This window comes from Pteropus medius, unplaced genomic scaffold (assembly GCF_902729225.1).
Source record: "Pteropus medius unplaced genomic scaffold, Ma_sr-lr_union100, whole genome shotgun sequence".
Lineage (NCBI taxonomy): Eukaryota > Metazoa > Chordata > Mammalia > Chiroptera > Pteropodidae > Pteropus > Pteropus medius.
This window is the reverse complement of record NW_024349800.1, coordinates 25,430,539-25,457,682: the sequence shown is the minus strand read 5'-3', so window position 1 is coordinate 25,457,682 and position 27,144 is coordinate 25,430,539. Positions and strand designations below refer to the sequence as shown.

The 27,144-nt window shown below is 41.7% G+C and overlaps 1 protein-coding gene and 1 long non-coding RNA gene across 4 annotated transcripts in view; one reads left to right on the top strand and one right to left on the bottom strand.

Annotated features, from left to right (window-relative positions):
- PAPOLG (poly(A) polymerase gamma) overlaps positions 1-13,493 on the top strand; it is a 40,790-nt gene extending 27,297 nt beyond the window's left edge. For 2 of the 3 annotated variants that reach the window (XM_039887081.1, XM_039887080.1), the window contains one exon: positions 1,020-1,385. In XM_039887081.1, coding sequence (XP_039743015.1) covers positions 1,020-1,032 — 13 coding nt within the window. In that variant the 3' untranslated portion in view covers positions 1,033-1,385. Of the gene's footprint in view, positions 1-1,019; positions 1,386-13,475 lie in introns of those variants that run through there. The other variant, XR_005658214.1, reaches the window with a different exon arrangement.
- LOC120621619 (uncharacterized) overlaps positions 1-26,078 on the bottom strand; it is a 30,533-nt gene extending 4,455 nt beyond the window's left edge. Inside the window, exons 1-2 of the long non-coding RNA XR_005658216.1 lie at positions 25,687-26,078; positions 3,965-4,045 (exon numbers count right to left, since the gene is read on the bottom strand). This is a non-coding gene — a long non-coding RNA (uncharacterized LOC120621619). The remainder of the gene's footprint in view (positions 1-3,964; positions 4,046-25,686) is intronic.
- Between the last annotated feature and the right edge of the window lie 1,066 nt (positions 26,079-27,144).

The window sequence follows — 27,144 nt, the reverse complement described above, 5'->3', positions numbered from 1 at the left end:
ATGTTGCATAGTTACCAGGGAGGATTAGTCCAGTGATTACATAAGAGTTGGGCACCATAAATTCTCTATATTTTGCCTCCCATGGAGGCCTTCAAAATGCATCTTTATTAAGAATCAAAATATAACCAGGATACTGAAAGTCAGTATATGAATGGTGAAATTGTTACATATCCTATCTCATGCCATTCTTGTTAGTTGATTGGTATTTTTTACTGAAGAGCAACTCATTCTAGCATCAACAATAAGATACCTTTTAAGTATGGCAAACTTGTATTTTTGAGGTGTAAAATTAAATTGGCATGACAATTCCTGACCATTACCTACCCTACAACTTCAGACATTTTCTTTACAAACTAGGCATGCAGAAATAAGCAGTGGGTTTTATTAAAACAAAGGCATTTTTGAATGACATTGTTACCAATCATTAATTGGCTCAGGACCTTTGTAATTTTTATTTAACTATGAGTTGTCTTTTTTTACACTGCTTTTTTCAATGCATTTCTTAATATTTTTTAAGTTTCATGAATGCATGCTCAGTTTATTAAAATCCATAACCATGTAATTCTTGTAATATGTTGATCCAGTGTTTTGTAAATGAAGTCGTATGTATTTTCAGAGTATTTTTGTATGTACTGTAAGATACCATCTTTTCAAAGAGAAAACTTTAAAACCTTTACTGTCTCTCTTTAGTCTAATTTTTTAAAATATGGATTATGCTTGAATTATTCTTAAAATGAAAATGTATAGACTGAACAGCCAGAAATGCTGGTATAACCTTCTTCAGCTTTCAGTGAGCATTTAGTAAGTCCAGTAGGAAAAATACAAAATGGCATATCTGAATAGTGCAGGGAAAACCCTTGGTTGTGTGTTTTATAGGACTCATGGAACACCTTTTAGCCAATGGGGTAATAGCAGTCTATTTTCTCTTCTGAGCCCTGTACCATTGATTTGAAATACTTGAGTTTTGATTGTCAGGGAGCAGTATCCTTCTCCTCCCACTCCTGTTCTATGACCCCCAGGTCTCTGAAATGAAAAGTCTAGTGTCTAACTTGTACAAAGGAAACTACTTAGAAGAAGAGCAAGGAAAAGGTACAAAGGAAAACTACTTAGAAGAAGAGCAAGGAAAAGGTAATGTTTGTTCCATTATTCACTTTTTACATATCAGAAGACAAGGATGAAATCTCCCCAAGTTGTAGCTTTCTTGGCAAAGCTGTTCTCTTAGCTAACCCTTTTCCTTTATTCAGATATTTTGACATTTGTTCTACAAATATTCTATTCGAGCAAAGAAGAATGATTATGAAAGGACTGAATAACTGTCATCTGACTTCAGACTTTGAAAATTTCTTTAGTAAGGGATTTTATTAAATTTCATATGTATGATGTGTTTACATTTCTGTATTTAATATCTAGATATTATCCCCTTCTATTATCAGTCTTCAGAGTCTCTTTAAGAAATATATATATATATATATACATATATATATATATATATATATGTATATATATATATATATCTTTACTCTATTATATAAACAATCTTTGGGGTGACTAGAGGAGTTTTTCTTTAATAAGAAAACAATAGGCCTGACCTTTGTCCTATAGTATAATCATTTTTCTTGTTTTAAGGGTCTATTCAGCATGAGGTTAAGACAGCCAGTGGTTCATGTTAGACTCCTCAGAGAGAGATAGCATTTTTCAACCTATTTGGTAACCTATTAAGATGGTGGGTTTGGTCAGAAATGAAGTGTTTTCTATCTGAACAGTAGGTAAAATGCTCAGTACATTCTGTTACCATTGTAGGAGCTCCCCACTGTGCTGGTTCCAAGTAAATAAAAGGGAAAGTATGGTCTGGGTTGCATGTATGTTCAGAACACTAAGTAGAGACATTTGATTTTAGGTGTGAAAACTATACCTAGAAATATATTTTTATAAAGTCAGATAACATATTCTTCATTATGTAGATACATATTCATTTTCACAAGGGAATTAAATTTTAATCTGCTCACTTTTTAGTGACTGGCTCTGAAAAATAGTATGTTATCAAAGGAAAACAATTATCTGCTAGTTTAACCTTAGGGACAATTTGAAAGACAGGGTACATGGCTTAAAACCTTGTAAAATTGGGGCAGGAGAATGAATTTTAAGAGACTATATTGGTGCTAACAATAAGAACAACTTTGTCTTAAGGCAGTGATTTAGTAACATTATTAAAATGTTTACCATAGCAGCAATGAAGTGAAGATGGGCAATGTTGAAATGGGCTAAACTTATTTTCCACTGTTTCACAGCTTTGAAATCTGAATTCCTAACTTGGGTATCATGGACCCTAGGAAATCCTTTGCAAATATATATAAGTAGTGATTAATAAACATTTTACTGAGGGGATTTCATAGCTTTCCTCATCTTCTCAAAATGGTCCATGACCCTAGAAAAAGGAGGGGTCCAGAATTGAATAATCCCAGATATTTGGGCATAAGATTTTTCTGTGGTATATTTCTGAAAATTAACTGTGGCTCTTAATTAGTAAAGTGGGCTGATGGAGGATGCTGGAACACCAAATTTCTAAGTTTCTTTATATATTTCAGATGAAACTTCATCAGTATTTAGAAAAACGCTTACCATTGGATTTATAAATATCCTCATGTTTAGAATCGTCAACAGGGTCAAACTTCAGTTTAATAAATTTCAACCTCAGATTGATTAGAATAGCTCAGAATGCCCATTAGCAATGGTAAAAAGTAGAATTAATCATTAAACATCCTAATGCTTTGTTTTCAGCAGCATTAAAGTTCTCTTGTTCCTCCATGTTCAGACCAGAACAGACTGAACAGACCAATAAATAGAACTTTAGTTTAAAAAATATTTTTTATAAATAAAACTGTATGTGTGTTTCAATGATTAACTACCTATTAAATCTTCCAAAGCTTAGAATTTAGGTCATGATGATAGTGATAAGTAGTGCAGATGATGGAAGAAAATCAGTCTCAATAACGGTAACTATGGATTTTTAAAAAGAATTATACAAGGTCAGATCCTTCCCAAATTCCCTGTTTTTTTTTCTGAAATAATTTTTGATATTTTATATTTGAAGTTAGTTAAACAGAAGATTATCATCAGACTTACTATAATTTTAAGCTGTTGCTACATTTTAGCAAAGACCCACGTAATTACCTTATAAAGTACTTAGGATATCTTTGAGGTAAATGGTGCTACATCACTCCACAGTGTTATATAAAATGAATACAGCTGCTTTTCCTTTCTAGGTAGCTGTTTGTATAGTTCATATTCATTTTTCCTGCCCTTTATTTGCATTGTCTTATTTCTTAGTTGTACACATGAGCCTCATTATTTGTCTGGAATAAGTAATCAAATAAACTTGCTTTGATAAATAGGTGTTGGTGATTGATATTATTCTGGAGTAACTTAAATGTACCAGACATCTTATTGTTCAAATTGACAGCCAAGTTGGTCATTTACCATTCAGACTATTTTTGGCAGGTAACAGTATCCACTACCTGCTTAATATGAAAGTAAAACTTACACTCAATTTACCTCACAAGAATCACTTACTAAACATTTATTAACAAGCAGTAGTACAATAGCATCTGCCTCAAGTATTGAGTGCAAAATTCTGTCACCTATGGAGTCAACATCAGGTGACTAGAGTTGTCTTCTAATATTAGGCTCACAGAGGTACATTCAGCAATCATGCCTTTGGTACTGCCTACACAAGTACAAGTTACAGAGCTTGTTACAGTCTTGAATTGGAACAGTGACTTGTTTTTAGCCAGTCTACTAGTATCTTGAATACTAGTACTGAAATCACAAATAAGAACTTGTGTCTACATTAAGATTATTAGCAAGCCACTCATGGCACCAATGGAAACACATTTGACATTTATTAAGCTAATTAGCAAAGCTGCCTATATTGATCTATGGATAACAGAAGAACTCTTGTACTCACTTGTGAAGCATGCTCTTCCTGATTGGATTGCCAGCAGACCATCCCTGGGTGTGACTTTGTGATTAAGGCAACTCACTGCTCCTAGGATATAACACAATTTTCACACTATGCTGAAATGTTTTAAAGTAAATTAACATCATAACAGGTTCTTTGTGGATCCAAATGCATTAAAGTATTAAGTGCAAAATAGAATTTGTTGCCTTTATAGCACATGTTCTAAAACTATCTTTCAAATGATCCAGCCAAACTTTTACTTATTAGTCCTCAAAAATCATACTTCTAAACCCTTCCTTTACAACCTGATTATTAACATTTGGGGCCTAATGGCTGCATAAAGCCATCCATGATAACTTTGACAGAGTGAAATCATCCTGCCTTCTTATTACTTGTACCTTCTAACATTTCAATTATTCTAACTTGTGTGATGTTCAGTTTACCTCTTGTTTCCCCTGACAAGGTTGTAGATTTGAGAGTAGTAATCTTTATCCAAGAATCTTTATGTAATGGGTGCCCAGAAAATGCTTAAGAGGAAAATGTATGAGTACTGTTTGGTTGCTTTTTTGATTTTTTTTGTATTTGTTTTTTTAATTTGGATAGGATTATCTAGAAGAGAGACCTGACAAAGGAACTAAGATACAGAGGCACACAAAACTTACTGAAAATCATCGACGTTTTTCAAACTTTTTCAACTGTAATGTTAGTAAATACATTTAAATTGCAAGTCAGCACATTTTACACACACAAATGAATATATGTATATATAATAGATATGTATATACACATGTATAATTAAAACAAGTTTCACAAAGCAATGCTTTCCTTACTATGTGTATGTGATCCAGGTTGATATTTTTTTGTTTTAAGTGCTAGTTGTGATTTCACGAAGGTGATTTCACAACCTCTCAAGTCATGACCTACAGTGTAAAAAACACTTCATTAGTTCTGTCCCCAAAAGTCCATCTCAAACTTGAATCATATTTCTTTATTCAGTCCTTCTGTTCTAGAATGCAAACTGGTACAGGAAATAATACTAGAAAGGACAGTAACATGAAGCATGTGGGCTTAGGTGAGGTATAGATAAACTCCTTTCTCCCAAGGAAAGTATGACCCAGAAAACGTAACATCTTTGCATCAATTGATAATTTGAAAAAATATAAAAGCCAGAAATCAGCAAAGAGCAAGAATTGGGAGATAAAGATGGTATTTTAGTATTGGTCAGTTGGCCTCTGCTGGCCAAGGGATGTCATCAGTCCCTGGAGGGTGGACTGGGGAGGGTGAACTAAAGAATGACATCTTATTAACCAAGAGTCACATGCACAAATTACTCATTTAGAAAATTCTATTGTACACAGCTGTTAAATCCTAGCATGGTTCAGGAACTCAAGGATACTAAGGAACTGAGGTCTAATAGTAAAAGTACTACCATCTCCTGAGAAATTCTAGACCATAATTATAAAAGTGTTTAACATTTTCTAAGCATTTAGGATATACTTTTTAAAATATTTTGGCACTTAATCCTTACAATGATCCTATGAAGCAGCAGTTATTACTTTACAAGTGAGGAAATTGAGGCTTAGAGAGATTATGTGAGCAGCTCAAAACTGCGTAACTATTAACTAGCAGACTCAGGAAGTACAATTCAAAGCCTAGTGCTCAGCCATATCTCCCATTTATGAAAGAAGTTAGATGGAGGTGTTGATCAAGTCCCTGCCACCATGCATTCCATGGAATCTGGAACTCTTGAGGTGAACTTGGCCAGAACCAACAATGCTCATTTGTGCCAGGCTGCAGGGGGCACTGTGGCTTCCTGCAGAGAGCCAAGGCTAAGAATCAGAAAAGCCCAGTTCTAGCCAGGCTCTGCCACTTGTATCTATGTAACTTTGACACTCGCTCTCTTCCCTACCCCATCCAACCCATGCTTTGTTTTCTCCCATCTGTAACACTTGACCTTCAAATCTCACAGGGAAGCTGTGACATGAAAGTAGTCCAAAAGATTAGCAGAGTTCTACAGATAGGATGGACAGGCAGTTAATCTCCCAGAATTACAGCTATATAATATTCTTTAATCATCAGTCTAAGTTGGAACAGGAAGCAAAGGGATTCAGGAGAAATATTGCCAAGAATAGAAAAATGAAAGTTTACCTGATAAGCTTGATCATAGTGAAAGGATGTTAACATTTCTATCAGAGTATGAGAATAAACAAGTAAATGTTTTAAAATGACACATATTTCAGGGAAATCAAAAAGCTAAATAAAAATATACAGTGTCAACATGGGTCAGCTCTGAGTATTCACATAGGCCTAATAATATAAGTAGAGAATACCGAACTAGCCTAAAATTGTAACTATACTGAATAGGTGCGGGGGGAGGGAGGAAGGAGGGACAGGCTAAAAGGATGAAATCCTCATCTTCAGTGAAAGTAAGTAGAACATATCTAAAACGGAAAAGTCTAGTGTACATGTGTTTAGAAATAATAGGAGAAAAGTAAATAGTAACTAGGAGTAAATAATAGGAGAAAAGTCTTAAAATGAAATAATTGCCTCTAGGGAGCAGAAATTGAGAATGAGGGGAGGAGAAAGGGAGGAGATGACTTCTTTCCCTTTAAAAAAAAAAAGACTTGTAAAACATTTTGTCTTTTACACTAGTGTATCCACTATCTAACCAGTATACGGTAAGCAAGTGTTATAGGCTTTGGAACAGATAGCCTGTAGGTACAGCTCCTAATGCTTATGGAACCTTGGGAAAGTTGCTTGACTCCTTTGGGTTTCAGGTAACAAATCTGTAAAGCAGGAATATCAATACCTGTTTCACAGAAGTATAGGAAAGTGGCTAAGAGGATCTGCAGTCAGACTACCTAGACTCAGATTTCAGCTCTCACTGACTGAGAAATTGTGGCAAGTACTTAATTTCTCTGTGCCTTGGTTTTTTCTGCCAAGAAATGGTGATTATAATAGCAATCTACCTCAAACTGTTGCCAAATAGATTAAAAGATAATCCAGAAGCTCCTGGCACATAGTGGAGGCATTATGAAGTTTATACAAAATAGAACATCATGCAGTACGCATGGTGCTTGACCCATAATGGGCATCCCCTTCTAAAAACACAACAGAAGAATCAAGGAAGGAGGCCAGTGTCTGTCTCCCGACCGGACTGAAGTGACAGATTTTTACCTCCCATGCAACGATGCAGAGATAGCCCCTCTCCAAACATCTCAGAAGTTTTATTTGGAGAAAATGTGTAAAACTCATTTAATTCTTACGGAGTCTCCCTGGCTTGTTCTTCGGTCTACTTAAAGGTTACAACAGGTTAGGCTGAGATGAGAAAGCCTATCAAGGCTGTCCCGGCCAGCCCAGGGACTCCCAGAGCACCTAGCAGAGCATGTACACCACCAATGTGCAATAGACACATCCGATTTCAGATCGGGCTGTGTCTGTAAAACCTGACACATGGAGAAATGGCCACAGGAATGACTTAAAACCACACCCATTCCCAGATGCACCTTAACCTCATTACTCCCACCTCTCCTGGGAGTGAGACAAGACTGTCTAACCCAGATCCCAAGTCACTTCCTGCCAAGGCTTCACAACAATTCAAAGAACTTCTAAGTGCGGGTTCTTTCCAAATAGATTGGTTTCTTGAAACTCACAAGAAGTCAAACACCAGAAAAGAGGGGATTTCTGAAAGCCACCCACTAGGATGGCAACTAGTACTTGGTAGTTTCAAATATTAAGAAAAGAAAAAAAATCAGCGTTGATTAGGCAGTATCTAATCTCCCTGAGCACAGGAAATGAAGGCGATTGAGCCTGATTTGCGGGAGGCCCTGAGGTTGCACAAAGCAGCCACTCCTCTAGCAAGGCCCACTCACCGCCTGCAGAGATGCCTGCTTTGCCTGCCTCCAGCTGAGCAACCCAGAGGGAAAGCACCATTAAATTCCCTGTGAGCTCTGAGCCAGTTAGCTGCACCAAGGTCACCAGGTGAAGGGGATAGGGAAAGAGAGAAGGAGGGAAGGAGGGGAAAAAAGGATGAGATCAGTTTGACAAGGTTAAGTTGATGCAGCCAGTGGGAGACAGCCACAAGGCCATTCATTCCATAAATGTTTAGCAAGCCCCTAACAACATTCACCAGGCATTGAGAGAGGCACCCAGGACACAAAGAATTAAACTTATCTCAACAATGAAGGACCCCTTGAGTGGGGGGAAGTTGGCTGATTTCTTGGTTATCTCTGCCTTGGTCAGGGATGGTGTTGGGGAAGAATAATCTCAGGGTTGAATGTTGTAGGGCAATTAGTTTTCTAGGCAGACAAACAGTTGGAGGAGGCAGGAGGGTGGAAAGCAATGCAGAGGAAAACGCATGTGCAAAGGATGGAGGTTCTAGAAATTAGAGATACTGGGGGCGTATAGAAGGAGTATTGGATTTATTTGGGGGGAAGGTAGTAAGAGGCTGGAAATGTAGGCAGACTCCCACTACCTGTGGATGAAAGAGGAAGAGGCAGAGACGGAGACAGGCTCCTGCTATGGGGCAACTAAGAAATGGGGAGAGAGGAAACCAAAGCAGAAGAGAGGAAATGTTTCAAGAGGTTTCTGAGGTAGAATAGGTGGGATCTGCTGACAAACTGGGTTAGGGAAAGAGTAGAAGATGAGTCCCACTTTCCTTGGGTTGGAAGGCAGGTTGTATTGTCATTAATCAATTCTGAAGATACAGGGGGATGGCTGGATAAAGGGTCATGAATTCAGATCTGGCAGTGTTGAATTTGGGCTGCCTCAAGTTCATCCACGTGGAGATGTACAGTAAGCAGTGGGAAATATTGTTCTGAAGCCCAGAAGAGAGGCCTTGGCTGAAAGTCTAGTTTTCACAGTGTAGCAGGGATGTCTGTACAGATATTCGTTGAAGGTGGGGTGGGGGCTGAGGAACTATCCTCATGAGAGGGGTTCTACTAGAGAAACAAGGAGGCGGCGGCTCATCTGATTGGTCAACTTGAAGAAGGAACTGAGCATGTGCAGCCTCTGGGGGTTCGCCCCCTCTTGATCTGTCCAGGCATGGGCTGTGGCTCCCTTGGGACTGCAGTGACTTTGTAGAGTGAGCCACTTGGAGAAGACCCAAAGCCATGGTCTCCATTCACCTTTATCAGTAATAAAGGGAATATTTTTATCTCAACCTGTCTCTTACAGACTCACGAGGGAGAAAGTATTAGTTATTGAAACCACTGTCAAACTCCCAACAATATTAATGTATGTTTGTTTGCTGTACTTTTCCCCCCTCTGCATTCCAAGCAGGTGGTCAGGCCTGTAGTTGTGTTTTTCCTGAGATGATTTTGCAGGTGAAAAAGCAATCTCTAGTTGTCTGTGCTTGGCATTCCTGGAGTGGGGGCCTTGAGAGCTGCAAGAGGAGAGAGAAGAGATTCGATTCTGGGACCGGGAGGAGGGGAAATAGCAGCAGGTCTCCCCAGAGGCCCTTGGGTCTGGACACTGCTGTGTGTCAACTTGTCACTGGTGTTGGGGAAGGTGACAAGTTCTCAAAGAGGGTGATTGATCGGGGTAGTTAGGAAGGCTGGACCCCAGGCCCAGGAGCTCTCACTTTGCCAAAGACTCCTTTGCTCCGAGCAGCAAGGCCATTTGACCTGAAGGGACCATGTGGCCGGACCAGGGAACATCTCAGCAGTTATCAGCCAGAACCAAAGACTTTGCTTAAAGAGGCCTCCCGTGAGAAGCTGATGTTGGCATACCCCTGGATGGAAGGGGAGACATTCAACAATTTCTGAGATTAATTTCCTGCCACTTCAGTAGAATGGGGGCTCCATGTCAGATTGAAGTTGATTTAAGCAAAGTCAAGAAGTGTGTTATTTCCTTCACTTCAGGTTTGATAGACTGATTCACAACTCCAACAATAGTTACCAGCACATTAGAGGTGCTGGGAGTACTGAATGTGAGAATTCAGCGGGACTGAAACCAAGGAGTGTAGGCAAAGCCTGGACAATCTCAGATTTAGGGATAAGTGAAGAAAGAAAGGCCTTAAAAAGTGAAATCAGCAAGGCAAGATACACGAAAGGAGAAGTAACAGCATTATTAAATACTGCAGAGGTCAACTAAGATAAAGATTGAAAGGTAGCCATGTGATCTGGCATTTAGGATGACCTTAGCCGAGCAGCGCTGTGGAGCTGGAAGTGAATGCAAGGAATAAAGGTCACATTCTCAAGAAGAGAAGCAGGAGAAAGAGGGAGAGATCAGGGGTCATAGATCAAGGTGGAGGGATGGTTTATTTTTAACCATCTGAACGTGCCTCAAGGTTGAGAGGAAGAAGCCAATGGGACAATGGTAGATACTTTAAAGTGCAAGATCCAGAGGACGGGAACATTTGCACATGTTGTGCCCAGGCAGGGAATAGGGATTTGGGAAGGAGGGGAGAAGTAGTGAAGTAGTGGGAGGCCGCTTCTAAAATGGCCCCCAATGATCTCTGCCTCTGGTATTCATGCCCTAGTGTAATTCCCCACCCCTTAAATGGGGGCTGAACTTACTGACTCGCTTCTAACAAAGACTGCTGTCGAAGTGATGGTATGTCACTTCTGATATTTAGTCATAAAAAAACTGTGGCTTCTATCTTGGGCACTCTTGTCTTTGTCCTCTCTTGGCTTACTCCCCCGGGAAAAAATCAGCTACCATATGGTAAGGCAGCCCTATGTAAAGGGCCACATGAGTGACCTTAGAAGAGCATCCTTCAGCCTTAGTCAAGCCTTGAGAGGACTGCTGCCTCAGTTAATAGTCTGCAGTCTAATGAGAGGCTTTGAAAAAGAAGCGCCCAACTAAACCATAGCCAGAGTCCACAAACTGTAAGCTAATGTTTGTTATTTTAAGCCATTAAAATTTAAATGCAGTAAGAGGTAACAAATAAGAAGTAGACAAGTTTGCATACATGGAAGGTAAACATTTGAGGGAGCATGTGCCCAAAAGTCTTCCATTTTCTGTGCTGAGAACAAGTGGAAAAGAGGAACAAAGGTTTGGCATGGCCACAGTGGAAGATGGGAAATTTAGCTGACTAAGGATGCACGAAAGAATGGACCAGTACTCCTAAGGGCCCAACTGAGATTGGTAACAACAAAGTCAAAGCTGCTGTGATATGCAGTTAATGAATTGTTGTCCAGCTACCTTGACATCCTGAAATAGCAGAGAAAGAGGTTGTTGAAATGACCAGGATTGAGAGTTTATAAGATGATGGAGTAGAAAGCCAAAAAGGCAAATCACTGAAGATGCTAGTAAGAGACAGACTACAGTGATGGAACCAAAGGATGGGAACAAGAGGTCATGGTTAGATGGGCAGAAAATGGCAGTCTCAATGAAACTGATGAGCTGATGAGATGGGTTTAAGAGTGAGAGGAACTGAAAGCCCCAGGCCTGTGTTCAGAGGGGAGCAGTTCTGGGTAACCAGACAACTCAGGGGGTGCCCATGGCTGTGATTTTCTAAAATGGAATGTCCTCTGCCAGCTCCTCCAGTCTGACTCAAGCCTATCTGAGCTCCCTCTATCCCATCACCTTGAACACCGTGCTTCAGCCACAATGGACTCCAAAGGTTCTGTCCTTGTCATATCTCCCTCCCTCCCCCACCTTTTCCCAACACATTCCTTTCTAACTCTCAAGCTCCAGTTCATGTTCTGTTTCCTTAGCGCGGTCCTCACAATTGTCTCCAGTCTAAATTAATGTCTTCCCACCCCAGCCCAGTCCTGTCGTTAGCCATACGTTATTGTTAGATTGATGGGGTTTTTTGTTTTCTGCATTAGAATGTACATCCACAGAGGATAGAAAGTGTGAGCCAGGATCTTTGCATAGCTGACGTGCCCAGCAGAGTGCCTGATTTACAGTCTGTGCTCTGTACTGAACCAGATAAAGTAGTTAAATAATAAGGCTGAAGACACTGAGCGGACAGTAAGTCTGCCTGAAGAATACTGAGATGAAAAAGGCAGGGGAAGAGAGCTACGATCTACTGGGCACTTCACTCACTGGGCATCTGCCAACACTCACAACCACCATGCAAGACAGATCTTACAGTAGTTTGGAAAACTAAGGTTTAGAGGTTCAGACCCTTGGCCATGACTTGTGTCTTTACTCCTCCCTAGGGTCTCATCCAGTCTCAAGACTAAATTCCACACATAGGCTGCTTAATCCCGTATTTCACCTCCAGCCTGGACTTCCTGTGCTGAATTCTAGAAACAACTCCCACCTGCCTGTGTGGCATCTCTTACAGACCTCTCGGACTTCACATAGTCAGAAACGGACTCCCCCAAATGTGTTGCTTTCACAGTTGTCTTCGTCCTAGCAAATGGCAACTCCACTCTACAGTTAGGACTAAAAAAGTTTGATTCCTCTCTCTCACCCAGTCGTCCTATCAGCACCTCCTGTACTGACATCAAAGGGTGTCTAAATTCAACTCCCCAGCTTCCAGCACCTCCTGGAAGCCACCTGCACCTCTCACCTGGATTATCACAAGAGGCTCTTTATCATCTCCCTGCTTCCATACCTGCCCACCTCCAGCCAGTTCTCCTGACAGCAGCAGAGAGGGTCTTTTCAAATGTAAACCAGATCATTTCACTCTTCTGTTTAAAACTTCCCCGTAGTGCCCACCTCAGAGTAAAAGCACAAATCCTGCCGATGACCCTGCATGATGCAGTCTCCTGTCAGTTACTGCTCTAATTTTTAAAATCGCTTTTTCGGATATAATTCACGTAGCATATCGTTTATCTAAAATGTACAATTGTGTGGCTTTTAGCATATTCACAGAGTTGTGCAGGCATCATGTCAAAAAACTTCAGAACAAGTTCATCATTTCAGAAAGAAATCCTGCACCTCCTAGCCACCACTCCCCAATCTTTCCCTTAGTCCTAAGCCACCTGCTTTCTGTCTCCATAGATCTGCCTGTTGTGGATATTTCCCATAAACCTCTCTGATTTTATCTCCTCCTGAAAACCCCTTTTCCTCCCCCACCCACACTCCCTCCTGTCCCTCCCCAAACACTCCCAGCACACTCCCCTCTCAGGGCCTTTGAACTACATTGCCCTCCCCCTGAGACCCATTCTCCCCATATCTCTGCACAGCCACGCTTTCCCCTTTTCCCTTCTTCACGTCTCTGCTCAAACGCCGCCTTCTCAGGGAAGCCTTCCCTGACTTCCACACAAAGCAGCACTCTCATCCTTCCCTTACCCCTACGCTCTGCTTAATTTTTTCCATGTCATTAATCACTATGTATAATATATATTACAATATAAATCATAATTATATACATTATGTTAAATATATGTGTGTGTGTACATATATATATTATTTTTTAATTGTCGGTGTTCCCCTGCAACCCATGGAATATAAATTCTAAAGGCTGGGGTGTTACCACTTTTGTACCCTTGTAGCCTTGAACAGTACCTGAAAAATATAACCTATAAATATTGTCAAATGAATGGCAGAAATAGGATTTGAACATGAGTGTGTCAGACTCAAAAACCTATATACCCTTAATCATTATACTCTGCAGATGTCAGAGAACAGGAATGATGTGAACAGGTGGTAAAAGACAGAAAGGTCTCACGACAGTGTCGGCGTGGTGGATGCTGAGGTACGTTGCCCAGGTCTTCCCTGAGGACGGGGTGCTCATTACCCAGCTGCTGGGAGTGCTGGCAGCCACGGCTGCATCTGCAGGGCTTGCCCTGCCTAAAGAGAGCTGCCTTGCCCAAGGCCGCTGGCCCTTTCCAGAGCAGCCTGTATCCAGTGGTCAGTGGGGGTATAAAGCCTGCCCAGGCTCCAATTTTAAAGGGCCATCCTTGCTGCAGAGCTCCCTGTGGCATCTGCTGAAGCCTTCGTTGTGACAGCATCAAAGTTCAAGGTTCCCCTCTGTCCATTCTGCTTCCTTCCCCCTGCCCCCACCACCTATTGATCGTAAGAGCGCTCCCCAATATACTTTGTCTACACAAATCTCTATTGCAGAGCCTGCTGCTTGAGGAGCTCAACCCAATACTCTGAATAAATCATCCAATGGCTTTCAGAAAGGTCAATGGATCTTGGGGAAATTGGACATAGAATAAGCTGGCCCTCTGAAAGTCACGCCTACAACCTGATGAACCAGCCCATCCTGTGTTAGAATGAGTCTGGCTCATCATATCCCTTTTAACAAAATGGGAAGGAAGAGAATGTGGTGTGTATGGCCCTTGTTCACCTCCACAACTCTGGAGCATCCCTCATGTGAAAGCAGCTCAATTTCTTGTCCAAACAGACCAGAGCTTGGGCTCCTTGTCTGTGCTGTGACCTCACCCTGTTGAGTTCATGAATCATCTGCTCAATCAAAATTTCCTCTTAGCTCTGTACCCCACCCCCACCCCAAGGACAGTGGTTATCACCACCTCCCCCTTCTGGAGCATGGCTGCTGAGTGGGAGGGAAGGGGAAAGCAAATGAATCAAGAAATGACAACCCCAAGGGGGCAGCAATATCCCTGCCTGAAGTCTAGAGAGAAACAGGCAAGAATTATTCAAATTATACTTGCCCATCAGCCTTTTAGTTAAATCAGAAAATAGAAGGTGGTACCCTTCCTAGTATGGGAGCAGCTTGAGGGCAGGTATCAGCTATAAGTAATATTAAAGGCCAATGATCAGAGGAGACTCTCCAAGCTCTGTTCTGAGCACTTTGTATTTATTCACTAGTTTATGAGGTAGCTACAATTATTATCACCCCCATTTTGCAGATGAGAAGACTGAGGCACAGAGAGCTTCAGAAAAGGTATAAAACTTATGAAGACCATACAAGTTTTAAGTGATTTTTGGCTATTGTACTACACTGCCAGTGTGTGTGATTCAGGACTGAAGTCAATGCCTGGGGCTCAGTGGGGTACACTGTCCTGGTGACCCTTCTCACACTGACCACATAGCCCTCACCAGAAACCTGGGTACAGAGAGCACAGGTTAGGGAGAACGGCAGGGGCTTATTCTCAGAACCCCCCTTCTTCCTGCCTGGTGTCCAGGGCCCGTGTGTATCTCCCCTTGGCTTGATTCATGGTGTCTGCTTTCTCTTTGATGCATTCATTCTTTCCAGATTTTTTACTTTCTTTCCATTTGCTCACAAGGGAAGGTCTGCTGGGGCGGAAACATCACGCATGAGTTAAAGGAGAACAATTGGTGCCGAGGTGCCGAGGTGCCGAGGAAGCCTTGAGTGTGGTGGCTGTATTGTGGTTCCTGAGCTTCCTTCATGCAAGATCTGATCTGACATGACGCCCAGCAGGGCCGGCGGAGACATTCATCACTTCCTCCCTCAACAAAAGGTTCTAATAAAAGAAACTTTTCCTCTCATGGGCCAGCTGGCCACTGAGTTGATTGGAGCAAGATCTCTATAGACTGGTGAATTACTTGTCTTTTCAGAGTATGATCGTGTCCTCGTATCTACAAGCCCCAGGCCCTCCCAACACACACACAGGAATTTAGCTGTGTTTTCCCTTGGGCATCTCTGGATAGTATTGCTTACTCCCAAGTTACCCTCCTTGACTAGAAAGCAAGGCGATCCCCTTAGGGTCCAGATTTTGGAGATATAAGAACATCTGTGTTTAGCTGGACCAATGTTTCTCGACCCCTAAGGAGACTTGTCAGATACTGTTTTCCTAATAAATAGCCCTTCTCTCCATGACCTTACAGTATCTCAGCATATCTCAGGGCCACAAACCATGGTAATAACTATTTTTCACACACCTAACATCACCCGTTGAGAATACATAAGCTACAACCGGCAACAGAGTTCCCTGGCTTGACACTTTCCTCCTTTTGAGTAGGGACTGCTCGCAAACACCCTGCCTCACACTGCATTTCTTGCTCGTGGCTGTATATAAACTCCCATCTACCTCTCACTGTCAAACCTTAAGCCTGAAGCAATTTCATACCTAGGTAATTATGCAAGAGAAATTAGTGTCTATGTCCACCAAAAGACCAGCACAAGAATGTTCATAGCAGCTTTAATTCATAATAGCCAAAAGCTGGAAATAACCTAAGTGGTCTTAAGAAAACAGATCAGTAAATTAGGATGTATTCATACAATAGAATATCATCAGCAACAAAAAGGAACAAACTACTGCTATGCATAACACGCATAAATTACAAAAACAATGTGAAAGAAAACAGACACAAAACAGCATACACTATATGATTCCATATTTATGAGGTTCAAGAACAGGCAAAACTAGTCTATGGTGATAGAACAGTAGTTACCTCTAGGAACACTTAGAGGGAAATTTTCTCTATCCTGATATGAGTGATTAATTCGCAGATGTACTCAGGTTAAAATGTGAATACTTTTATAAAAATTCTAGCTATACATTTAAGATTTGTACACTTAAGTCTATGTAAATTATACCTTAAATTTTAAGCACGTATTTGAAAACTCCCAAAAAAAATTCAGCCAGGTGTATGCCTGGTTAAGATGCAAATTTCAGGGTTTCATCCAGAAACTTAACTCCATGGGGAGGGGCTGAGAAACAATCTTATCCAACACCCCCATGTAATTGTGATGCAAGTTGTCCTGGAACTATATTCTAAAGACCCACTGGTCAAGAGTTTCAGCAGAAGGTATTTACTGGCTCCATTATCTTCTTGGTACCTACCTGTTCCAGTTCCATAAACCTAAAGAACTTGGAGCGAACAGTATAAATGTAGCAAAATGTTCCTGAAAAGCTGTGAGGAGTGCAACAGAAATAGATAGGTATGTCCTATCAGCTTAAATTGAATCAACATGCAGATCAGCCGGCGCTAGGAGTAAAGGCTGTGATGCTGGAGGTGAGGGAAAAAGGCAAAGAAAGAGATCCTTAGACTAAACAGTACTCAGTTGCTACAACTGAGTACTCTGGTCCCAGCACAGCCTAAATCACTGTGTAGTGGAAGGCAGAAAGAATCATATTTGGACCCTGCTACTATCTCCTCCTGTTGTGAGCTGTGTGACTGTGGGTGAATTACTTAACAGCTCTGATCTTCAGTTCCTTCTCTATAAAATGGGAATAGAAAGATTTACTTCATGGGGTGGTTGTAAGGATTAAAAGAGAGAACGAATATAAGGACATCGTACCATATGTAGGAGAGGAAAAAATATTTCCTTTTACCCTCTTAGGTTCTCTAATTGGGGCCTTGAAAATTAGACTAACAAAAGACAGATTAACAAGAGAAAAACAAACAAGTTTGTTAATATGTGCATTGTACATATACATGGGAGCACCCAGTGATGAGTAACTCAAGGGGGTGATTAGAACTTGGGGTTATATAGCATCTTAACAAAAAAACAAATTAGAGAAATGACAGGAAAAGGAAAAAAGACTTTGAGTTTCTAGGGCAGCAAATTGTGAGAAGGCAAATATAAGGGGTAGTTAATAGAAGATACAGGCTTGTTAGTAAAATTTGTTATGTAGTTTCCTCTGGTGCCATTTCTGGTCTGATAAGTGTCTAGAATTGTCTCCAGTGATTAAACTTCTGTCCTTCCTGGTAGAGAGGGGAGCCAGGCACCTTTAGTTATTTCTGTCCTGCTCTTAGGCAAATAGGGGGAGACAGAGAGCTTTTCTTGTATCTGCTGCTTTTCAATTGTTATCAGCTCAAAATAATCCTTATGTCGATGTGGCATATTTTGGGGTGGCATATTCTGCTACCATTCATTCATTCATGTCTGGCATACAGAAGGAGCTTGATTTTTTATTAGTTTCAGGTATACAGTATATTGGTTAGACATTTATATAATTTATGAAGTGATTCCCCCCAGTTACTCTATCACCCAGTTACTCTGGCACTACACACAGCCATTACAATACTGTTGACTATATTCTCCATGCTGTACTCTATATCCCCGTGACTATTTTTTAACTACTAATTGGTGCTTCTTCAACCCTTCATCTTTTTCTCCCAGTTCCCCAACCACCCTCCTCTCTGGCCATCACCAGATTGTCTTCTGTATCTGTGAGTCTGTTTTCATTTAGTTTGCCCCTTTTGTTCCTTAGATTCCACATATAAGTGAAATCATCAGAAGGAACTCCTTAAGTGTGGCTTTTTCCAATCTTTCCTGAAATTTAAAATTCCTATTTATACTAGCTTCAGCCCCTCGTGCAGATATTAAATATTTATTGGGCACCTATTTTGTGCCAAACATTGTGCCAGGGGCTGGGGCTGGAGGGAAGAATGAGATGTAGACACTCACAGAAGATGGGGTGGGTTAAATAACCTGGGATGACAAGGACTGGGGACAGCTTCTTAGAGTTTCCCCCAAGCAGAGTTTAGCAGAAGAAATAGAAATTGCCAGAAAGGGGAAGTCATGAGGAAAAATAAAGGCCTGGGGTGAAGAGTGGTCTAGCTGTGTAAACTCTGTGGGTTCTCTTTCATGAGGCACATTAATTCAAAAGCCAGCATCTAGCGAGTTTGTCTGTGTCAGGTCCTGAATCAGAAACAGTGAGAATACGAGGATGACTAAGACAGTCCATGCTCACAGGAGACTCATTATCTGAATCAAGCCCTCCCCAATCACTAGGGTGCTGGAAAGCAGGGAATCGGAATCACACACACCCAATCTGTACCTGTCCTACGGTGCCAACCAACTGCTGGTTCTCAGAGGGGAGGGACAAGGTCTTGGGTGCCTTTACTATTTGTCCCCAGGACCTGGTAATAGTCTCTGACCATCGCAGGGTCCACTAGCAGTGCCAATCAGCCAAGTTCAACCACCTCTATCACCTTTAAATTACATCATTCATAAGGTTCTGCTTCTTGAAAAGTAATTGCCAGGAAACATTCATCAGTGGCAGAAATCACATTCCATCTCAAGTGGATCAGCAGCATCTTTTTCCAGCTATCTCAGGCAGGATTCAAAGGCCACCATGTCATTTTTTTTTTTTTTCAAGAAAACTTGTGATTCTCTGTGAAATTAGGTAGCTTCTCTAGAGCTATGAGAGTTTGTTCCTGCTCAGTGTGGCATGGCAGTAAATGTTTTAAATTGGCACTCCAAGGGAAAAAACAAGCCTCGATCTGTATGCCAATTTCTCTGACATAAATACTCCCACTATGACCAATTTTAAGCTGCCAATGTGATGTCACTGAATGTGGAGCTGGGAAGAGATGTGTACAGTCAGCTCTTAAAGCGGAAAGGAGCCTGCTCTGACACACCACCAAGTCATGTTCAACTTGTACCCTAAAAAATGACTTACCAGAATGACCTACAAATGTTACCTCAGTGATGAATGACAGTGTGTTCTTAAAAGCCAAAAAGCATTGTTTGAAACACCCTGGGCATTAGGGAGACCTGCACTCAGATCTGGGACCAAGCCTCGGGAACTGGACTCTATGCTTCTCTGGACCAGGCCACCTTCCACATCAGGTCCCATCCTTTCTCTGCCCGGTCACCTCCTACCTATCCTTCTATTCTCAGCTTGAGAACTTCAAAAAAGTCTTCACAACAACCCCTCAACCCCTAGGTCAAATCCTCCTACCGTGAGCCCTCAAAGCTCCACCCATCTCTCCTTCCTGGGCTTATCAGAGGTTAATGTTAAGTGATGTTGGTGCGGTTGTACCTCTCTCCCTCTAGACTAATCTGCTGTAGGGCAGAGCCTGGTCACCATTAATCCCTCCCGAGCACATGATAGGAGCTCAGAATATACTTGTGGGACAATGAAATGCATGACGTGGTGAAGTAACTAAACCAAAAGAGCACAGATATAGGGCAGAGCCAGAAACTACCTTTCAGGATCACCCCATGGCACTCGATCTCCATCACCTTCAGTTTCCAGGTTTTCATCTCCACTGTCAATTTAGCCACAGTGTCATCATCTAGTAGAAGAGAAAACTTTCCAGCTCAGATGAGGAGGCCCTCTAGCCATGGGCCACCATTAGCTCTTCACGGCTAGTGTATAAATTAGATAAAGATCTCTCCTTTGGCCAGATGCAGCCCCAGGGACTCTGATTTGCTAGAGGATGCTTTCTGGTGAAGAAAAATGCCCTTCTTCCTCAGACCACACAGCTTGGTGGGCAGCACTGGGTCTGAATTTCAGCCCTCAGCCCAGCATCTTTGTACAGTGCATAGTGGCCCTTCTAGCTTAGCTTCCTCAGGAGCCAGCCTGGCCAAGATCTAAGAGCAAAGAGTTCCAGGCAGAGGGAACAGCAGCGCAAAGTCCCTGAGGCAGGACTGAACTCAGACATTATGAAATAGGAGGCCAGGGTGACTGGAATACAATGAAGGCCGGAAAGAATGAGAGGGTTGGGAGGGACAGAAGGGAGTCAGAGAGGCAGCAGGGACCAGAAATGGAGAGGCTTTGAGTTAAGTGAAGAGCGTATATTTGAAGTGCTTGTTGAATCGAATGGAAATCATAAAATTGGATAAAACATGGTTTTTCATCCTTATTGTCATTATCTATTGACAGTGAATGGAGAACAGACCCTAAGGGACTGTACCAAAGGTCATCCCCTTATCATACTCAAGTTTGGGAACCAAGTTCTCTTCCAGGGCATGCAGGACCTGAGTGAACCCTCCTTCCTCCATCTTTCCCTCCAAGGAAGATCAGGTTATAATAAACTTCAAGGATGGCCTTAGAGGGGTGGACATTTGTTATGTGTATGTATCTCCTTGTCCTTCTTTTGGGATTGTTCCTTTTCCTACTCCAATCATGTGATTTTAATGGGGGCTGCCATGTTCTTATAGACTCTGCTCTTGGCCACAGACCAGAGGTAGAAAATTGGCCCTAAGTTGTATAGATGGGAAAGAGAGGTTCTATAGAAAGTAACCTCATGGGGTGATCTGATCATAAATTCCTAACTGGGCAGGTCATGGTGAGCAGTCACGCACCAGGCATATAAATTTTTAGTAAGAGGTTTATCTGTGCCTTAAGCAAGCCCTGTCCATGTCTCTGTACAGCTAGTTAACACACCTTTGAAATGCTTTTTGGACCCTTTTCTAAGACATAACCACCCTTGAAAGCACATTATCTTGTTCCAATTTTTCTCACCTGCCCCCCTTAACTTCAAAAGCATAAAAGATACTGCAAAACTGTTATTCTCTCGAGCCTTTGAGATCATGCTCCCCAGCATATGTCATCAGATTGGCTCAAGTAAATTTATAAACACTGTCTACAGATTTGGATGTTTGGAGTTTTTTTACATTGATGGTGGGAAGCTAAACCAGTCAGAATTCTTTCCTAGGATTTTAAAAATATGGACCAGAGGCCTGGTTCATTCAGTCAACATTTTTCTTTTTAGGGTGAGCACTTCTTACAAAACTGCCTAGGTGTTAAGGATACAATAATAACAAGAGAGAAGGACATAGTCTCTGCCTGCATGGAGCTTACAACCAAGGAGGGACAGATATGAGTCCCTCCCACTAGACTGTAAAATTCCTATGGGGACAGTTACTACAAAGGAGAGGCTGGTGGTGCTTTAAGGACCTGTGATGGGGGAACTGACTTGGTGAAATAGGTCAAGGATGGTTTTCCTGCTGCAGAGATGACTGAGCTGAGATCCAGGCACTGGAAATGGCGTGTGAGACAAAAAAGTGGCAGGAGAAGCATGGTGAATATGTGCAGAGAGGACGGTGAGGCTAGAGAAGAGGGAGAAGGGTGGAGTCAGGTCTGGTACCAGATGATGATGGAGGAATAGGAAGAGGTCATTATCTGTTAGGAATTGTTTTTGAGTCTAGTTATAAAGACCTAAAATAGGAGTGGCTTCAATAAGACAGAAATTTATCGTTTCTCACTTAAAAATTGTCTACAGATAGAAATTAGGCATCTTTATCCCATACTCCTTCCACCAGTACTCTGCCATTTTTAGTGCTATTTTCCATCCTCAAATTGTCCTCATACTCTCAAGATGACCACTGCAGCTCTATCATATCCATATTCCAGGCAGAAGGAACAAGGCATAAGGGCAAAAAACGGCAAAACTTCCAGCTGAGTCAGCCTTTTGTAAAGAACTTCCCTAGAAGCTCAACTTAATTCATTCTATGTCTCATCTACATCCATCCCTGGCTGCAAGAAAAGCTGGAAATGTAGTCTTTTCACTGGGTACATTGCTACTTCTAACAACTTGGGGATTTGATTAGCAAGAAGGGGCAAGTTTCAGATGCCTTTGAGATATCCAAGAGTAGATGATAGGAAGGCACTTGGATATGCAGGCCTAGATCTTGGAGAAAGGTCTGTGGTAAAGAACAAATCTGTGAATCCTCTAAGTAGAGATGGTGATTAAAGCTGTGGGCATGAATGAGACCTCTGGGGAAGGGGGACTAAGAGGACCTAGGATATAGCCTTGAGAAACTCCAATATGTGACGGCCAGTAGGGGGCTGAGCCTTCCAAAGCGACAGAAAGGGATGGAAACATAAATGAGGCTGTGGCACCACCAACGTGGGGAGAACCTTTATCTGCAGGGAAAAAGCAAGCCTCCATACAGAGGGTTAGCCAGAGAGAAGGACTGTAGGATGGAAAGGAGGGATGAGGGAGAAATGGATTCATTGGTTCCCTCATATCTGATGTCTTGCCCTTCCTGAGACTGAGTTTTCAAACCTTCTTTGTTAAATGAGACTTCCAATAAACCCCCCTTTTTTCTATGTCATTTTGAGTCTGTCCCTTGATAGTTTCTTAATATAGGCAAATTGAGGCCTAAGGGGTGTGGAAAACAATTCAATCTACTGTATCATGTGAAAGGGGGAGCTGCTGCTGATTTTAAATGAGCCTCAAGTCTTTTTGGCACTTTTGCTGGGCCCACTTTGGAGTGAGTCCTAAACATGAGTTCTCAAGGTCAGATCTCGTGTCTTCCTAATGTGTGGCTCACAAAAGGCTTCATTTGTCTGAATAAATACATATTGTTTAAATGAATAAATATGAGAAACACCGTGGCATGCTCATTATTCTAGTACTCTGGAAGCCATTGACTTGGTCAGCGTTGTGTTCATTTAGTCATTCGATTGGTCAAAGTTGGGTTTGTTTAGTCACTCACCTCCCTTCTTCTCCTCCACACAATCACCTTCTTAATGACCCCAAGGCAGAAGCACTACATCATACATTTTCAAGTTACTGTGACAAGTAGACCCAATGGCAACTGAGAAGCAAGCAAGGATAAAGGCTCATTGCTAACATTTCTGATGACAATATGTACTTGAGGGTAGGAAGAGCCTCTGTTCCTCCCCAAAAAAGTATTATATAAATGACATTCCTTAATCTTCAAGGTGATGAATCAACTAATTATCTATATGATAATTCGACAAACATAAGTTGTTAACCAAGCTCTTTACCCACATGCCCGAGAGGAATAGGAAAATCTGATCTGGCCAAGTGGAAGGAGGAGTTTTAAGTAGCAGGGAAAGGGCAAATAAATCTATTGTCCATTTTTTGGTAGGGGGATGGAGAACTGATAAACCATATCCAACTTCCACATGACTCTGAGTTTCCTAGGTACTGGTATAAACAAGAATATGAAACACACACACATCCTTTCTACTGAGACAACTAACTAAACCAATATGTGCACATTCACATTGGCCATAAGTTCTCCAAAGTTCCTTCTCCAATCCAATTGTACATACAGAAACCATCGACTCTACCAATATTTGAAATGAACATGGAAAATAACCCAGTCCTCACCCATTTCACCACAGGAGGTCTTAGAGATGGGCATTTTAACCCAGGCCAGTCTCAGCCATGAAATATTACCTGTCTTTGCTTTTTCTCTTGAGAAGGACCTAGGATGAAACAGGAAAAGCGAGCATTTGATTCAGGAAGGGCAATATACAGTACTAGTCAAACTGAAACATTTTTATTCTAGGAAGAATCAGTCAAGAACAAATGTTAGATTTCTTGCTGGATCAAGGTTTAATATAACTGGTGAGTAATTGTCCATAAGAGATTTTCTGGTCTTGAGAAGTCTTATCACCACACATCATGCTTGAGTGAAATGTCCACACACTTTGAAGTCTTCAGTTGCAAAGTTTTGACATTAAACTCTTTTTTACTTCTCCCTTAAGGGATATGAAGCTGTTGTTTGCTCTAGATCAGTCACTGGGTTACGCAAAACTCATCTACCTCTGAATAAGCCACCTTACTCCTTAGTCATCCTGAGTAATTTTCTTTTATGTTAGGAGTATATTAGTAATAGGAGGGGGAAAAACCTTCTAACATGCAACTTTCAAGAGCCTAAATCATTCCCCAATAGTAAATTGGGTTCAGTAATTAATTCATATCAACTTTTCTATGCCAAAAGGATGCCTCTGATTATATGACTAGGTAGTCCCTCAAACACTACCTACTTTTTCCCCTGAGAGGCACAGCTGGGCCTCTACCCCAAAATGTCTCCTCCCATCTCATTCTACCTGTTTGGGTGCTCAGAACTTGTCCCCTCCCCTGTTTAAATAATAACTCCTCTCAGCAGAACTTTTGCCTTAATTTGATTTAAAGAGGGGAACAGGTAGGGGAGGACAGGCTTTCCTTGCTTAATATTTCCACTCAGACTTCCTGCTAAATACAAAATCACTGCCTCAATCTGCTCTTTTCTCCTGAGGCCTCCAAACCTTTGCTTGGAGGGAGCTTGCAAAATTATCTCAAAAGCAGGATGGGAGGCAGTATTGTGTCAGTTAAGGGCACAGATAACAACTGGGTGGCCCTGGGCAAGTTACTTTAACCTCTCAGTGCCTCAGTTTCCATATCTGCAAGATGGGGATAATAATGGCACCCACTTTATGTACCTAAGCTATTTGCTAAGACAATAGCTATGATTAACTGTCCTCATTCTTCTCTCTTCTGATCCAGTGAGAATGAACTTTTCAGTTCCCTAAAACTCTCTCCACTGTATCTCTATGTCTCTCCCTCATCATGAGCCTTTGAGAATGCTATTCTCTCTAGTTGGGACAATTCCTCCCCCCAACTTCACCTTCACCTAACAGTCAGGTTTTACCCTTAGATATTAACTTTCTCCTGGAAACTGTCTTTGGCCAGCCTGGGGTGAGTGCATAAGTATTCCAACCATACTCTACATTTCTCTTACCCAGCACCTATCACACTGAATTCTAAGTGCCAGTTTAGACTAAAATCCTGAGGTCAGGCATTGTGTCTATCTTGTCCAAAGAGTTGGCATACAGTTTTGGTAAATATTTGCTGAATGGTAGGGAAGCAAAATATGCCACTCCAAAATGTGTCTCTGGCATGAGGATTATCTTATTTTTAAGAAACGAAAGACTCAAGAAGAAACTTTGACCTTCCCCCTTACTAAAAGAATTTAGATGGAGGACATGCTCCAGGAAGAGAACTAATACCATAGATAACTATAGTATAATATGAACTATACATGGTGGGGAAAACTTGGCAGGCAGGCCCTGGAGATCAGCATCCACTGTGTCCTACGGCCTTGGCATAGCCTAGCAAACATTTGTTTACCAAATATTTGCTTTTCCATCTCCATGTGACCTGTTTTTCTTCCCTTTGAAGTCCCAAAACACTACCCTCTCCTCCTTAGCTCAAGATGGCATATAAACTTCAACTGCTTACCTTGCCCTTGGGCCCCATATTCTTATGGAACCCTCATATGTACACACATGATTAAACGTGATTTTTCTCCTGTTAATCTGTCTCATGTCAATTTAATTCTTACATCGGTCATAGGAACCTAGAAGACTAGAGGAAAATGTCTTCTAAATGCACAGGTGGCACCCGATGTGGGGCAAACTTAACTGAGAGATCCCGGACACCCAACAAACAGCAGCAGCAAGGCAGAGTCTTACCACATCCATCTCCTGGATCTCTGCCTGCAGGGTCTGTTGGAAGTTGGAGCAGTGATTCTTAGACCAGCCAGAAGAACCTAGAAGGGGAGAGGAAAATGTCTTCCTCCCTGAGAGAATTAAGGAATGAACCAATAGATGGATAGACGAATGTCAGACAAAGGCTTACTAATAATAACAGCTTACGGAAATTCCTACGGACGTATCAGTAGAGAGCGTATGAAAATGGAATTACCCAGAGAAGGGATCCCTGCCATCAAACATAGATTAGTGCTCAGATGTTACCTACGTGCCTTTTAAAAATTGATGGCATTTGATGACAGCTCAAATCTGTTGTTTCATTTAACTTTATCTCCACATATGTAATAGTAAAATACTGTCAGGACAACAATACCAAGAAGTTTTAGGTTTTTTTTTTTTTTTTAATTTTAGCAGAGGACAAACAGGAAGGAAAAACAGGAATTGAATCCCCTAGCATGTAGTCATGTGTTTCTGTTTCTCAGAGCCTTGGTTACAGTGAAGAGGTAAATGACATTTAGATATGAAGCTAGTGACTTTGACTCTCAGTCTCTGGTGAAATAGGGTATTTCCATTTGGTAATCATTGCTCTAAAAAGGACAATTGTGTGTCGTCATTCTGCTAAACAGAACTCCAGCCCAAAGGAATTTCCCTAGGAGCCCTGCTTCAGCCATGTCCCTGGCCCCTGGGAAGTATTTGTCTGGTCTCTGCCCAGTCCTGAATGTGAGGTCATCGTCATCACTCTTGCTATTCAGGGCACTGTGCCAGGCACTGAGAAACAAAAGCGCAAGAGATGGACATGGTGCCCCTTCAGGATGGAGCAGAGGGGACTCCAGGACACACAGTCAGGAAAGGGAGCAAGGCTTTGCTCATAGATTAGGTGACTGGAGAGGCCACGGAGTACATGAGGGAGAAGAGATGGCCAAACTGAGACAGTCTTTCTTTTACCAAGCTGACAGCAAAGTGAAGGAGGCAGATGAATCAGAAGTGTGTTCACGAAGCAGGGCGGACCAAATGCATTTGTAGGGGAAGGAGGCAGAAAGGAGAGAAGGCCAAGTTATATAACGGGAGGGGATCGTTAATAAAGTGCAGTGGAAAACAGAAGGAAATCAAGACAGAAGAGAAAACTTGGTTGAAAGGACTTTTTTTCCTCCAAGACCCAGGGATCAAAACAGAGAGAGAATTCCAGGGACAAGAGAAGCATCGGGTGTTCATGCTAGAGATGGGCAGTCCTGGGACCAAATGCGGCACTGTGACTTGGAAGATGTTAGAGGCCTCTTTACGCTCTGGTTTCATCATCTGCAAAATAGGGTTATTGATACTCACCCTGCAGATGAAGTGTATATATTGCATCAGCCCAGTGCTTGTGGCTGCTGCATAAATGATAGCTATGATTATTTTGTTACTCATCTCAAGAAAGCAGGAGGCAAGGGCAGAAGGGAA